Source organism: Rattus rattus, chromosome 3, assembly GCF_011064425.1.
Source record: "Rattus rattus isolate New Zealand chromosome 3, Rrattus_CSIRO_v1, whole genome shotgun sequence".
Taxonomy (NCBI): domain Eukaryota; kingdom Metazoa; phylum Chordata; class Mammalia; order Rodentia; family Muridae; genus Rattus; species Rattus rattus.
Window position 1 is genome coordinate 175,708,242 of NC_046156.1, and position 16,118 is coordinate 175,724,359.

At 37.8% G+C, this 16,118-nt stretch overlaps 1 protein-coding gene across 1 annotated transcript in view; it reads right to left on the reverse strand.

The window, feature by feature from the left end:
- Plcxd3 (phosphatidylinositol specific phospholipase C X domain containing 3) overlaps positions 1-16,118 on the reverse strand; it is a 168,190-nt gene that overhangs the window by 64,678 nt on the left and 87,394 nt on the right. The window contains exon 2 of the mRNA XM_032898825.1: positions 1,698-2,406. Within this exon, the coding sequence (XP_032754716.1) occupies positions 1,698-2,406 (709 nt within the window). The remainder of the gene's footprint in view (positions 1-1,697; positions 2,407-16,118) is intronic.

The following is a 16,118-nucleotide window of genomic DNA, read 5'->3' on the forward strand; positions in this document are numbered from 1 at the left end:
AGTAGTAAGTGGAGGGCAGAGGAAAGTTTTGATGCTGCAAGGAAGATTGCTTCCACACTGGTAATCTGTGGCTCTCACCACCCCTAAGTACAAATAGCTCCAAATAAGTTGGCTTGCAATTTTAATGCTCAATTGGCTACATCTACTGGCATGCTTTAAATGGCTTTTAAATTTAGTATGACTCTGACTACACGGTCTCCTTTTTCTACCCACCAGTGTTTTCAGTTTCTGAACTAAATGGTCCTCCACTCTGCTAGTCAATCAGAAGCCTCATCCTTACGTCTCTCATTCACAGCAGAGATAACTAGTCACTGTAGCATTTCATCCCTTCTAAGTTTCTCTTACTTCTTCACTTAGTGGGAACTATCGTGCTAAAACTGGTGTAACCACTTACCTAGTTACTGTCCATCTATCTTGCCATTTGCATCAATCACTCTCTAACATGTACACTTGATCTCCTACCTGTCAGGCATCAACAGCTAGTGATCTATCACTCACAGATAAAGTTCTCTGTAGCTTAGCTAAAATATCTGTTTCAGCTATATTCTTGTCTTCTACTGTAACTTCTCCTACCGTCCACATAGCACGCTATTCTACAGGGTCACTTACACTCTTTTACTTCAAAGTTTTTCTCATTTTCCTACCTTTCCACACAAGATTTTGACTCTCATCAAATCATCCAACCTGTCTCATTATCCTGTTAATTAATTAACCTGTTAATTAACTAAACTATTAATTAAAAGATTAGAATATATTTTATGAAAAGAATGTGTATACTCTCTTCTTATGTTAACATTATTTAATATTTTAACCAAAGTAAGTAATATTCATGGTTCTGGATGCTGTCACTCTCATGGGAGGAAGTTGCAGAGATCTTTGTTGATGTTTTGAATTATGCTTCACGGGTTATTATGGGTCTATACTGTTAGCCATTCTTGACCAATGACATGTTCTCGTGTTCTCTCTCTCTCTCTCTCTCTCTCTCTCTCTCTCTCTCTCTCTCTCTCTCTCTCTCTTTCTCAGCAATCCTTTCTAAAAAAGACAGATTGTGTAATGTAGAGGGTATAAGATGTGGCTTGAGAATGTGGTCTGAGTATCTGGTCCATCAGTCACTGAGAAAGAAGCCTAAGGGAAAGTATTAAATTTTCCTGGACCTAAAGTTTTTAATCTATAAGATAATACCTACTTCTCATGGTTATTATATATCAAATGGCGTTCGCTATATAAAAAGACTGCAAAAACAAACAAACAAACAAAAAAAAAACAAAAACAAAAACAAAAAAAACCAGAGCAAGGTCCTACTAATATGTGAAATGCCACACAAATAAATGAAGGAGTCCTATGAAGATGACCTTACTTAGAAAATTGGTTTATTTACAGAACTAATTAGGTTGAAATGAATTAATCTAGGCAGATCCTAAGCCACTATCACTGTGTCCATATAAAAATGGAGGATCGTGGGGAAAAGACCATGCGAAGAAGGTGCAATTGGTGAACTAGCTGTAAAGCAAGGGGTCAGAAATGTCAGCCATCACTAGAACTTGGGAAGCCAACTTTCTTATGGCAAATAGTTGCAGTACTGTGTTACCCTAGCAAACCAATGCACATAGATAAGAATTTTTAGCTTCATAGCTTTTGTGCTTTATGAGTTTGAGTTTAGATTACTGGGCAGTTCTTGTTCTCTGAAGGGCACTTACCTTTCTGTGATTGTTTCTCTGAGGCCACTTGCCACACCCTTGACCACTGTGCTTGCTTTGGGTGTCAGCACCACCTGAGATATAAAAAACGAGCCCTTCTTTCTTCTCTCGGTGATGGATGCCTGAAGAAACTGGATCAGTTTCTCAGGGTCTGTCGTGTTTGCCCAAGGTGCTGGCATCATCTGCCCAGGCCAGAGGAAGGGCACTTCCAGTGCCACTGGGCTGTGGTAGAAGACCAATACTTGATAGTTCTTCTCCCATAGGTACTTTAGACTCACTTCCTGGGCAAAAATGGCTGGGCACATTTTGTTTCCATAGATGTCTTTCAGCATTTGGACCAATTTTTCATGGTGATATTTCTGCATCCCATAGAAATGGTTGAAGTCCAAGAATACTACCTCTTTGTGGTGGTCTGTGAGAAATGCATTGATCTCTTCAAGACCCTCATTAACTTTGGCACTGAATAAGCCATGAGCAAAATACAGTTCATTGTCTGGGTCTCTGGGCTTGGTGGAAATTCGAAGATCAAAGTAACGGATTCCAGCTCCCAGCTGACCAGTGAAGCTCATCGTTTGAGTGGCTAACCATTTCCGCATCAGCTTCTTGGCTACAGTTCCGAACACAGAGACAAAGTTTTGGACAGTTTCTGGCTGCTCAGGGCCTACTGGAGAAGCTTCATCAATGTAGAAGCTGAAGGAATCATGGGACCCTGGGAGAGCAACAAGGCATAATGTGGTTAATTTCCAGTCTTTCATACATCTCATTTCTTTCCCTCCTGAAAGGTACTTACTTTCCCCTCAAATGAGTCAAACGAACTACAGTGAAATATTTACTTAATTTCCTTTGAATGACCTGGTGCAGGAAAGAAAAGACCTCAGTTGATCAAAACAGATGGCAACATAGTAAATAAAAATTTCCTTCAAATCAATATGTCAAGACTCACATAATCATCTACCCTGGACTAAACTTACAACATTCCCAAAGATAGGTTCTCTCCACTGCCTGTGAATGTGACAATTTATGAAGTGTGATGTATGAGAACTTGTAAGGACTAAATACTTTGTCTTCAATCTTACCATCTCTGATGGTTAATCTTGTCAATGAGATAGGACTTGAAAATTACCTAGGAGAATGTTCTCAGAGACAGCTGACTGATACAAGAAACCCTACTCAGAATATGTAGAAATCATTTTCTTCATAGGTCCTGATCACATGTCAATGGTTCTCTGTCTTTAGAAGCAAGTCATAAACATGTTAATCACTGCATTTATGAATGCTTAAAGCTCACAACTTCCCCCAAGTACATAACTGAATGACTAGCGCTTCTTATCCAAAGAAAGGAAATCTTATGAATTTGATTTCATAATCAAATAATTAACCCCATTGAGTGGTTGGGGAATTGAGAGAGAGAGAGAGAGAGAGAGAGAGAGAGAGAGAGAGAGAGAGAGAGAGAGAGAGAGAGAGAGAATGATGTATCAGCATTCACCTCTGCTGCCTGCCTAGGGATGCTGTATGACCAAATGCTCTCTGCTCCATATGCCACAGTTCAGACACAGCTCTTTACTACTCCTGCACTGTTACTCACCCTCAAACTGTGGTCAAAAATAAATTCTCCATTCTTTAAAGTGTGTTTACAAGGTATTTAGTCATAGCAGCAAGAAAACCAATACACCAGTTCCTTTTGATCTAAGCATACAGGGACAGCCTCGATGAATAAAGAAGTCCTTTGCACAAATGGGTAATCTGAATATGACCTTTCATCTCTCACATTTGGACAAAGCAAAAGAGAGCCAAGGAGATGGACGATGGAGAGTTAAGAGTATAAAACATGTTGTCATCTTTAACTTCGTTCCTCACCTTGTTCCTGGCCTTGTACTTGTGAACTATGAGACCAAATATTGTTTTTACATGCTAAATAAACAATGAAATTTTTTTGTAAATTAATACAACTGACTATGTTATAAAATTTACCAATAGACCCTATTCTTCTCAATATTTTCTCTCAACAGGAAAACGACTATATAAAATTGGTTTTCAAATTCATAAGATTTCCTCTCTTTGGATAACAAATGCTATTCGTTCAGTTATGTACTTGGGGGAAGCTGTGAGCTTTAAGCATTCATAAATGCAGTGATTAATGTATTTATGACTTGCTTCTAAAGACAGAGTACCATTGACATGTGATCAGAACCTATAAAGAAAATGATTTCAAGGTTTAATCATGACCTTTGTCTCTGGAATAAATCGTCCTTTGTTATTTTCTTGGATCATTTTTGTTGATTATTGAATCATTAAATGGAACCACACACACATACCCTCCTGTTGTGGTTTCCTGGATGGTGTGGATAACATGGTTGGTGAACAGAGTTGGTGGACATCAGCATATTGTTGGTTTTAAAAGGCAGAATGGTAATAATGATGCTTAGTTCACCTATGTATAGAAAAGTTTTTTGGACAAAAGGGGAAACATCTTTTCTCTGGGCAGAGGTAGGAGTTGGGGAGGAGGGGATTAGATCTCAGAGGTTACTTGACAGTTGGAGACATGGAACCTTGTCTGAGAGACGATGGGGAACTGAGAGGAGTTAGAGGCAAACCAGGGCCATTGTTCCCCATCTGGGAACTGGGATTGACAGTGTTTGGATCTCCTAGGGATCATTTTGTGTTTTTTTTTAAGAAAGAGTCCTTTAAGTGTGGCTGGGCTGAGTTTATGCCAAGATATCCAGCAGTCCTGGGGCACTGAGGTGGGCTCAGGGTAAAAAAACACCAGTTGGTTTTCAGTATAAGAAACCTTTGCCAAGATATCCAACCTGTGGAACCCCCAGGAAAAACACTCATTCCACCCCGGTTTACATTTTTTACTTTTTGCTTTATTTTATTTATTTATTTACAACACCTCCTCTAACACTTTGGAGGCAACATCCTCAGGGAATTTGTTAATCTATTTTACACATTTTCCCATGGATGCAGTATTTATCCTGACTGCATTCTACAGCTTTACCTCTGTGTGTTCTACCTCATACATGTGTATAACAATTCACATTTGCAGAGAAGCCAGAGAGCATCAACCTTGAATACTGTGGAAAATTCTGTGATAAAATAATTTGTAAATGTACTTTGATAGTCAGAAAATTATGACCTTTATGGTTTAGAACAGAGAATATACCTGAGATTTTAGATATCTAAACAATAAAAGATAATACAAACAAATTGAAATGCTCTGTTGAATTTAGTCTCAAGAGAATCTATTTATCTTTGATTGATAGTATGGAAAGAAAATGTCAATATTTCTTTGCATCCAGCATTAACATATTTTATAGGTCTTTAAATTACTGAATATTGACTTATTAGTAGCAGTTTATCTGATTCCTAATCCAAGTGATGAAGCTGAGCAAACTCTATTGCAGATCAATATACATAGAGAAGAATATGAATTCAGGAAGATTTATAATTAAATGATATAAGATCACAATAGTTAAATAATGACATACATCCTAGAAAAGTCCACAAAGAGACCTCATGAAAGAAACAAGACACAAGTCCTGGCTACATCTCCAAGCTTATAAGAGAATTGAATGAGAAGTGGGGAGAATGAAAAGCAAATATAGGTAGATTTTTTTTTATTCTACAAATGAGCACTTTAAGTTTTCTTCTGTAGTATATATTATTTATGTGCAATAATGAATTGAATTTCTATGGTTAACATTTTCTGATATGTATACAGTGTACTTTGATCATATTCATTCTCCTTTCTTGTTCCCTATTCTTGCATATATTTCTTTCTACCCTACAAGTCTAATTTCATGCATGACCTTCCTTCCTTCCTTCCTTCCTTCCTTCTCACCTTCCTTTCTTCCCTCTCTCCCTCTATTCCTATGTTCATCCATCCTTCCTTCCTTTTTAATTTTTTAATGTGTATATCCCACTGAATTTAATTACAGCTGCCTATAGCATTATTAATAAAATTTATTCACAAGAGCATGAATACCTTACTCATAGCTACAAGCTGGAAAAAAATGATTCTACTTCCCCCCAACAACCACTAACTGAATTTATATCTTCAGGAAAGAGTTGAGCCCCAGTATCTCATCTTCTTTCATGACTTGTCAATATGGCTTTTTATACCTTTCTGTCATGTAGTACAGAGTAAATGTATTTAATATAAGAAAATGATCAATTGTGAAAATCATACGAAAATACAAAATAGTTTTAAAATAATGTGTTTGTTGACCTTCATGGGAATTATGTCATTGAGGTTAAAATAAGACAATATCAACACTAAAAAACATTAAAATTATATATAACAAATGGGTACCTCCATCAGTATCCCTTTTAAGTTAGGTAGTCCCATGATATATATATATATATATATATATATATATATATATATATATATATATATATATATAAAAACCTGTTGGGGGTGAAGTACTAGGGCTGCTTTATTCTACAGGTATCATTTGGGAAATAAATTAAGCCAGTTGACAAAAAAGATAGACTATGTATTGATGTGGGATTCCACCAAAAAAAAATATTTTAATTTCTTTAGATTCTACTTAGACTCCTAATGTCAGTGTTTTCACTGAGATCTTTCCTATTGTTTGACCTTAAAAATAGAAGCAGTGCTTCATGAGCTTTGAAAAAGAGACAGAAATCTGTCCTACCCTTATCTCTTTAGACTGGAAAGTCCTCTTCCTTTGACAAACTTCTGCAGTCTCTGACCTAATACCTTGTTCCATGCTGACTTTGTGCTCCTGGACTCTTGACATCTTTCACTCTTGGCTTCAAACTAAGAGCTTGAACCTAGACTAACCCTCACTGTTCCAGGCTAGCTTTGTCCTGTTTTCTCAGGAGCTGCAGCTGCTCCAGGTTCTTGTGTTTTCTCTGACCCTTAATAATTTAGCTCACAGAGGCTATCCTCTTGCATCATTGGAAATTGAGACTTTGAATAAATTTCCCTCCATTTGATAACTATGTCCTTAACTCCTATAGAATGATTGTAGCAGTCCTAAGTCTTCTTATTTGGTGACTTTTCATGTGCATTTGAGAAGAATATTCATTCTGTTGCAACTGATTGTACTCTAAATGTGGTTTTGGTTGATTTTTGGGTGATTTTGCTCAAGCCTTCCATATTCTTATTAATTTTCTCTTTTGCTATGTACTAAATAGGGAGTTTCAATATCAACCATAAGTGATTTTTCAATTTCTTTGTCATTATGGTTTGAATGAGAATGGTCCCCTTATGCTCATATTTGAATACATAGTCATCAGGGAGAGGCACTGCTTGAAAGGGACTAGGAGGTGTGGCCTTGTTGGAGGAAGTGTGTCACTGGGGGTGGGCTTTGCAGTCTCTCAAGTCAAAGCCAGGCTCAGTGGCTCTCTGTTCTTCCTGCTGCCTGCAGATGCTGATATAGAGCCCTCGGATCCTCCAGCACCATGTCTGTCTGTGTGCTGCATGCTTCCTGACATGCTGATAATGGACTAAGACCTCTAAAACTGTAGGCAGGCTTCGATTACTGGTTTACTTTGTAAGAGTTGCTGTGGTCATGGAGTCTCTTCAGAGCAATAGAACATTGACTAAATCAGTCAGTTAATTTATCTATCTATCTATCTATCTATCTATCTATCTATCTATCTTTCTATCTATCTATCTATCTATCTATCTAATCTATCATCTATTTTTTATATTCTGAAGCTTTGTGGGTAGGATCATAGGCATTTATAAGAATTGTACCTTCTGATCTTTCCAACATGCCTCCTTTTTTTGACGCTATCCCTAGTCCTAAATGTTAGTTCAACATTTTCACTGTTTCATTTTTAGCATCCTTGTGTTTTTATATGGAAAGGAGTTGGTTCACTATTTACTTGAATAATTGGATTGGCTCAGTGAGACAAATGAGACATTTTACTACAGTTTTACTATTGACCCATCTGTTTCTCATTCCTGGTTCTTAATCTTTCTCTTTCTTCCTTTGGATTAATTAAAACTTTCCTAATAGTCCATCTGATCTCTTATCTTATTGGATTTTATCATTTATAACTTATTAAAAATATTAATTTTTGTTGCTGGTGTGATAAACACCATCCATATGATGACTTAAAATATCACTTATGAGATTCTTTTCACATTTAAAACAAAGCTCATAACAAAAAAATTTGAATAACTATTCTAAAAGCCTAAAATAGGCTTTCTATATTAACTGAACATTTTGATAATGAAATATCATACGTTGCTATTTGATAAATAAAACTGATATTTAGAATCTGATATAAAAACACACTAGATTCTCATCTGTACACTTTAAGAATTCCATTCATTGTTGGTTGTGATGGCACTTGTCTTTGATCCTAGCAATCAGAAGCAGAGGCAGAAGAATCTTTGAGTGTGGGGCCAGCCCAGTTCTATAGAGCAAGTTCTAGACAGCCAGGGCTACAGAGAATCACTGTCTCAAAAAAACTGAGAGAGAGAGAGAGAGAGAGAGAGAGAGAGAGAGAGAGAGAGAGAGAGAGAGAGAGAGAGAATAGAGAGATTAATGTAAATAGGCCCTAGATTAAAATACACTAGACAATGTAATGCACTGTAGTTGGCATTAAAGGAGCTGTTTGAAGATAGGTCTAAAATTCATGGCTTAAGACTGGAGAGTTATTGGAGCACTAGCCATTGATAATGGCTTTTAATTTCTTATTAAAACCTTATTAAATTAACATATTTTATTTTATGAAATTTTTATAAGGAATGAGTTAATGTCATCATAGGAATAGAGATAAATACTGCATAATACCGTAAATTTATAACAGTAATTGAAATTTAAGTCATTATCTTTTTTATACTGTTATAACTAGTGGACCACCCAGTCACTTAATTCTAAGCAAACATTGTGTTCCCAAGTGTACACAGGGTAGCTCTACAAGCTCATCAGGGGCAGGAGGGCAGAAAATATGAAAATTGTACTATTCAGGTTTGGAAGTTTTTATTGGAAATCAGGGTCATAGGTACTATGTGTTCAAGATTCATAAGTACAAAACAAAAGAAAAAATTACCCCATTTATTGTTGTTTTGGACATCTAAAGACTCGTGCCCACTATATTAAAATTGAGCTATGACATAGATGAACTTCTTGTGTTCCTTCTTCAATATCCATCCAGCATTATTAGGACAAAATCTTGTGGATGAACTTCCAGTTGCTCTCTGTGCTTGACTATGGGTAGTAATACACACTGAAGATGTATCAAGTCCATTTCAGAGTGCATGACACTGCAAATTAAAGTCTGAATGCTGCATCAACATTCATCCCAAGAATCACAGCTCTCCCTTCGGGCCAGGCTCTGACTAAGTCACAATAAAAACATCCTTGCCCTGGCACAGCACTTAGCTTGCTTGTGATGGCCCAGGGATGAGTCTCTCTCTCCACTCCTGTTCTTCAAAGAATCCTGCTTCCTCCATTATGAACCAAAGTGACTCTTGCATCAGGACATAAAGGCGGAAAGGGGTGGTGGGGAGCACCTTCATAGAAGCAGAGGAGAGGGGATAGGATGGGGGGTTTCCGGAGAGGAAACCGGGAAAGGGAATAACATTTGAAATGTAAATAAAGAAAATATGTAAGAAAAGAAAAGAAGAAAAAGTTGGACTTATTTTTGTGACTGTTTTCTCACAGAGATGATTGATGTTGCTACCATGCTCCATGAGAAGAGAAGGAAACTGGAGCGAAGTTTCCTATTTTATCTTTCCAATATGGAAGTCTGAATCCTAATTTCATTCCTTCCTGTGTGGTGAAGCTCTTTTAGCAATCATGGTGGACTTCCCCTCCCCCAATGTCATAATTCATCTCTCTACAACAATTTCTAGTTGTCACTGTTAGACATTGTTACTCATACTTGATTATTAAAATTTGCCTCTATCCTTGTACCTTACTCTCTACCTAAAACTTTCCACTAATACACACTTGATTTTAAGCCAGACTGAAAGGTTTCAAAGACAAAACAAGCAAAACATATTTTAAAAGGCAACTTCTAAACGTCTGATTTAATTACAGCATCCAGCTATATAAATACAAAAAAGTATTTTGTCCATCTCAAGCAGTCAAAACTGTTTACACAGGAAGTTTTGCAGAAGTGAAATAACTACTTCCATTAATAATAATCATTTCTGCCTATTTAGTCCAGACTAAGACAGTTTCCACAGGATCATCAGGCAGTCTTCCTTTTATGGAATTCTACTGTGATGTCTCAGAAGAATAGTTGGTGTAGATTAGTCAGACTCTGGTGCTGCCTCTCACTTTAATAAGGCTGAGTCTAGAAGCTGATGCGAAACTACAGATGTCTGTGAAAGACAGTCTTTTTGTTACCTCTGTAACCTCAGTACTACTTCTTGGCACAGAGTCTTGGTACAGATAGGTACATGGCTAATGCCACAAAGAAAAAACAAAAACAAAAACAAACAAAAAAACCTGCTCAGCCATTCTGAGGCACTTGGTGCTGGTTCACTTCTTAGAATATTTAGCTTCTCCCTAGTTTCCTCTTCTTTTCTCATCATTATCCTTTCTCAATCTCATTTTCTTGTTCTTCCAGATTCTAACTGAAACTGTATCCATGCTATGACCTTGGTTTCTCACTTCATTTTAGTGATATATTCAGAATTTTAGTTGCCTTTTTCTTTCTATGGATGTGTCAAAAATCCACCCCATCTACTTTGCCCTGCATTCCAGACCCCTGTCTTGAAGTGAAGTAAATTTCATTGCTTTATTGATACCTTGAATTTAAATGTCCCAGAGCTCAATACCCTTCAGATCTCCATTCCCTGTGTCCATCAGTATATGCAATTATCTCATAAACGTCTGTCTTTTCTTTGGTCTGTCAGTCTGTCTTCAATATTTTTATGTCCCTCAAGCCATATGGCCTTCAGGTTGGACTGTGTTGAGGTAATTACGATTTTAGAAATAAATATCCTGTCTCAAAGGATATCCTGTTTCTTTCCTCCTCTCTCTTCTTCCTCCTCTTCTTCTTTTTTCATTCCAATACTAGTGGCCTGGTATCTTATGTGAACTACTCGAACAGTTTTCAAGTACCACTCTGAGATGAGCGGTTTCCCACTCATTCCTGTTGGCACAGTTCAGCCTTCCTCCCTGCCTCAGTCTCCAGACTGGATTTAATCTGAGAGAAAAGATACACAATTCCAATGCTACATTCACCAACAAGTTCTCTGCTTTCCATCCTTTCACTAATAGATTTAGTGACCAAGTAATTTACCTTGGACACAGTTCTCTTAATGAAATTGTTTACTTTGAGAACTCTCGGCTCTCCAAGTCTCCAACCAACTAAAGGCTTGACTGATAACCAGAACCCGATAGGCTGAAGCTATGGGCTTAAAGTGCATCTTTAATACCAGTACCTGGACTGCTAAATAGCTCAGTCAGACCCAGATTCCTTCTCGTAAACCTCTATACACCACCCTCTGTAAGGCTGCCCATCTGACTGAGGACATAGAGGATTTTGACCTCAATGCACTACGCAGTCAACAGGTAACATCCCTGAAAATACAATAGAATCTATTTTTTCAAATAAATGTAATTATGGTGAGAAATTACACATATTACAAAATAATAGTTCTACTCAAATTACTTTTCCTTGGTGTGGAAGGCAATTGATTCTCTCTAGTTAGGACTATGTGGTGTTCAAATCCATGGGGGTGTGGGGGGGAAGCTTTCCAAATTAATCACTTGTTTCTCACCTGGCAGCCTATAATTACTCTCATTAATTTTTGTTTATCACACTTATTAAGCCAATCAGTTGTTTTGTGTTTTCGTAAGACTATGCATAAAACCTTAAATGCGAAGGATTATTTCTCATTTCTAATACATGTTCTTGACTTAATCCTCTAGTATATGACTGGGTCTTGGATATTTTTTTTAAAAAGATTTTTTCACCAAAGATAATGAACACATATCACACATCAAATACTTCTAGAGTCAAACAAATAATTAATGGCACAGAGTTGTAACTTAATATGCATAGTTCTTCTGACATTACAGGTGCATAGAAAATGCACTTTTAAATATTAAACTTGACATGTCTGGTTAAATGCTGAAGTGAATCCTTTTGCAATGGAAAAGCCAGCATCATGCTTCAGTTTTCCTATCTCTTTGAACAAGTCTAGGAGTTCATGTTGTCTGAATTCTCCTTTTTTATCTTACCCCAGAGACCATAAATTAAAGAGGTGACTTATCTTTGATATTTTGGTTCACGATTTCAGATGCTTAATATGGAAGTCCTGCTACATTGAAGCCTTCCAGGGGTAAGGAGGTAAAATACTCATTGAAAAGTCTAAATACTTCCTGTTTCCTCTTCCTGAGCCAATAGATGTGCTCATGGCAAATCCTTTAACAGTGACATCCCCATTCAAGGGGCAGAAAAATGCCACCCTTGCTGCCAACTAGGGACTCTCTCATGCACATGAATTTCTTTTTCAAGATTAACAACAGATCTATAAGAAAAGCAATGGTAAGACTTCCAACTTCCCTCAAAGCACTCGTAGAGGGCCTCTCCCTTGCCAAAGCAGTAAGCTCACTGGGCACAGCTCGACATTAAGTTAGACGGACTCATTCCCTGAAGCCTTGCTGTGCAGTGCACTACTAACCCAATAAAAACACATAACAACCACCCAACCTAGAATCGCAACCCTGGGCAAAAGAGCTTTCACAAAGGGAAGATATAGGGACCTAGAAAATATTATATTTGAATTACAAAGACCTAAAGCACTGTTTGCCAGATAGTGAAATGCAGTAACCAGCTCTTTTGCCTTAGAGCCACCTGCAGCAATAGGATTTAGGCAAGGGTGACTTTGATTCCCACGTATTTGGAAACATAAGGAGATACTCTGATTGGTACAGCACAAAGGACAACTACTGCTAGCACCGGATGGATACAGTACTAGGGATGCCAATAGGCATCATCACATAATACCCCAGAGAACCGTCTCAATGAAGAACTGTATTGCACAAGACATCAATAGTAACCAAGTAGAGACAACTTTCCCTAGTACAAATCTTACAGGCAATTGACTGTCAGAGTCTGCCAGCAGTCTGAATTAGTCTGCAATGTTTACCTCCCTCCCCACCCCACCCCAGCTCATCTCACATATGCCATATGCTTGGCATTGTGCTTTTTCATTGTGAAGGTAGTCTACGTGCATACAGGACAGAAAACTCACATACAAGGGATTGCTTTTGGTTGATTAAATATCAATAGAATGCATAGTTTGGGGACACCTTGGTGTGTGTGTGTGTGTGTGTGTGTGTGTGTGTGTGTGTGTGTGTGTGTTATTGTTGTTTTGTTGTTGCTGTTGCTACTGCTGCTGTTTTTTCCTCTTAATGGCTTCTTATTCTTCTGGCTGATTTCCAAGTGAATCTTTCAGGCTGAAATGAAATCATTGATCTCTATCTCTACTTCAGAAAGCTTCTATGTGGCACAAGTTTTGCTGGAGAATATTTATCTAACAATTTTAAAGATCATTAAATAATCTGAGAACCTATTGGATACATGACCCTGTAGTGTATGATCTTTGTATGTGCCTATGAATAGATAGGGATTGGAAAAAGGATTTTAAAAAAATGGTAAGGATGGGAAAGGAAGTTAATCTTATCAAGTGTTTCCAATGGCTCGCTTCCTCCTCTGAAGAACAGATCATTTGATAGTTAATTACTGAACATCTGCTACATATCATGCGTTAGGACAAGCATTTGGAAATAAAACAGTGTACAAGCCTTATCTGACTGTTTCCTTCTTGTGTTCTTGTTGCAGTGAGTGGAGACAGGCAGGAAAATCACCATTGTCACAAAGTATGATAAATGCTAGGATGAAGTGCACAGGGCTCCTTCAGAAAGAATAGTAGTTTAGCCTCGAATAGGATGTGATCTGCTCGAGGAGATTACCAGCAAAGGCAGATGGTAAGAACAAACCCCCAAACACATGCCATCATCTAGACAACACTTCACCAATGTGAAATTGCACGTTTGCTTTACTTGGGAGCTTGCTGAAATTTGACTCAGTGGCCTTGGTTGTGTAAAGCATGAGACTTGGCATGTATAAAAACTCCCCTGTGCTGTGGATACCATTGTTGTGACTACCATTCTTGAAACAGCGAGTTATCAAGATACTTCTTAGCTCATCAGCTGCCTGTGGTATTGTCCTTTCTCCCTAAATCCTGTCGCTTGTACTTTCTCATTTTTTTTTCCTTTTTTTTTCGGAGCTGGGGACCGAACCCAGGGCCTTGCGCTTCCTAGGCAAGCGCTCTACCACTGAGCTAAATCCCCAACCCCTACTTTCTCATTTTTGATGCCTATCTTAAATGGGACATATAAATGCAAGCATACATTGACACACATCGGCCCTGATACCTGCATGTGCACATGGACAAACATGCACAGATTTTTGTGTATGTGACCTGTATTATGTCTAGATGAGGCACTTTTAAGTTTGGATGGTATTATATTGTTCATAATTTGGGTTACTTTTAAAATACTGAATCAAAAATAAGAGCCGATCATCTTCTATTAATAAAACATTAATGATTCTAAAATAAATTTGGCAAACTTTATGAGTTCATTTCTTGATACTCAGAGAACAAGAAAACCCTCTGGCAGTGGTTCTGTGTCTCCTAATGGAGAAATTGAACTTAAATCCACAAATCTCAGAACAAGAGGTAGTTCGTAGTCCTCTCATCCCTGAGACCACCAAAATGCATCATCTTTCAAGCATTTTCATTTCTGGATTCATAATGATCATCCTTCCAGATGCTGTGAGTCATGAAGAAGGATGAATCAATGCTGACTAAATACTAAGCAAGGTGCAGGGGGAAGGTTTGTCCCTGAGAGAAATGTAACGACTAGAGAGAAAAATAGCCCATTGTATCAAGAATTGCCCTTGCCTGTTTTGGCATAGCTCAAAGGGAAATTCAAAAGGGACCTGACTGCAAAAGAATGATTTGGAAGAGAACCAAAAAAGTGAACCACCTGGTTCCTTGTGGAATTCTGCCCAACCTCAGCCTCCAAGGTCCCAGACGGCTTAAAAGGATAGAAAGGTCTGGACTTAAAAGAGACACATGCTTTATTTATGATTAAAACCCACAGAAATCTGTTTTTAACAGCAAGGTGTTCTTTGCCCAGTCACTGCCCCATAATTGTGCTATGAAATTAAAGGAAAGAGTATTTTTGTTGCTTTTGGTAGTGATCCAGTGCTCACGGAATGCATTTAATGTGAACCTTTCCCACAGTGCCAGCCACATTTGGTCTTTCTCCTTTCTTGAACACATTAAACTTATTCTTACTTCATTTTGTTCTTAGGATCCCCACTGCCTGTTAACCTACATATTCAAGTGTTGACTTCGACACCATCTCCTTAAATAGACTGCTGTTTCTAACATGTGTAACTCATCCAAACCTTTGTTTTTTGCTCTAAAAACATAACTGAATTATGTTTTCTTCTTAGCATTTATAACTAACTCCAAGATTAATTTTAATTGTTTATTTTCTATCTCCCAATAGCTACTGAATTCCATAAGAATAAGACCAAATCTCTCTTATTATTGTATTTCCAATAAAGCACAGTGGTTGGCATGTGAGAGACAACTAATAACTAATACATGAAATAATAACATATCATTCCTTCTCTGTACATATCATGGTCCTCATATGTCAGTAGGATTGATAACACTAAACATTTATGATGATTATAAAATGGATTTACTGATAATTATAAAGAATGGGTCACTAAGAAATTAATTGAGAAGGATTAGCTTTTAGTACCACTCTGGGTTTCTGTGTCTACATTTAACATGAAGCCTTAAGTTCTTGGCACAAAGGTGTCTTTCAACAACATGAGCTAACTAGAAGACGTGGGTAAGACTTGCACTGAAAGGCTGTAGACACCTGTAACTGTGATAGGTGATTTGTTACAAGCTCTTGTTATTTTTCATTCTGTGGACCATGGGTCGCTTTCTATGTGCTCTATGTCATATAGTACCACTGAAGCCTCTTCAGATCCAAAATGTTCTTTAGGCATATGGGGTCCAGACTCTCACTGTAAGTATAGGCTCCTCTGATGTCCAAAGCTGTCACCAACAGCCTCTCTCCTCTCCTCAAGCTTCTGAAAGGTCCTCAAGTCAGGGGCAGTTTGTTGCAGAACACCTATTCCCCAGGAACATTGTGTTCTTATGACAGTGAGTACAAACTGCACTCACACAGCAGCCATTTTAGGAGAAGCAGAGGAGGCTGAGCCTTCCATGTGGTAAACATGCACAACAAGAGGAAGAGATGTAGGAAATCTTTCCAGTCAGCCCAGGCTTCCTTACTCCTCTTTAGGAGATAATTCTGTAAGATGCTGAAGTTTTGTTTAGTTTTTTAATCTCATGTCTTTCACTGTCTTGTCCTT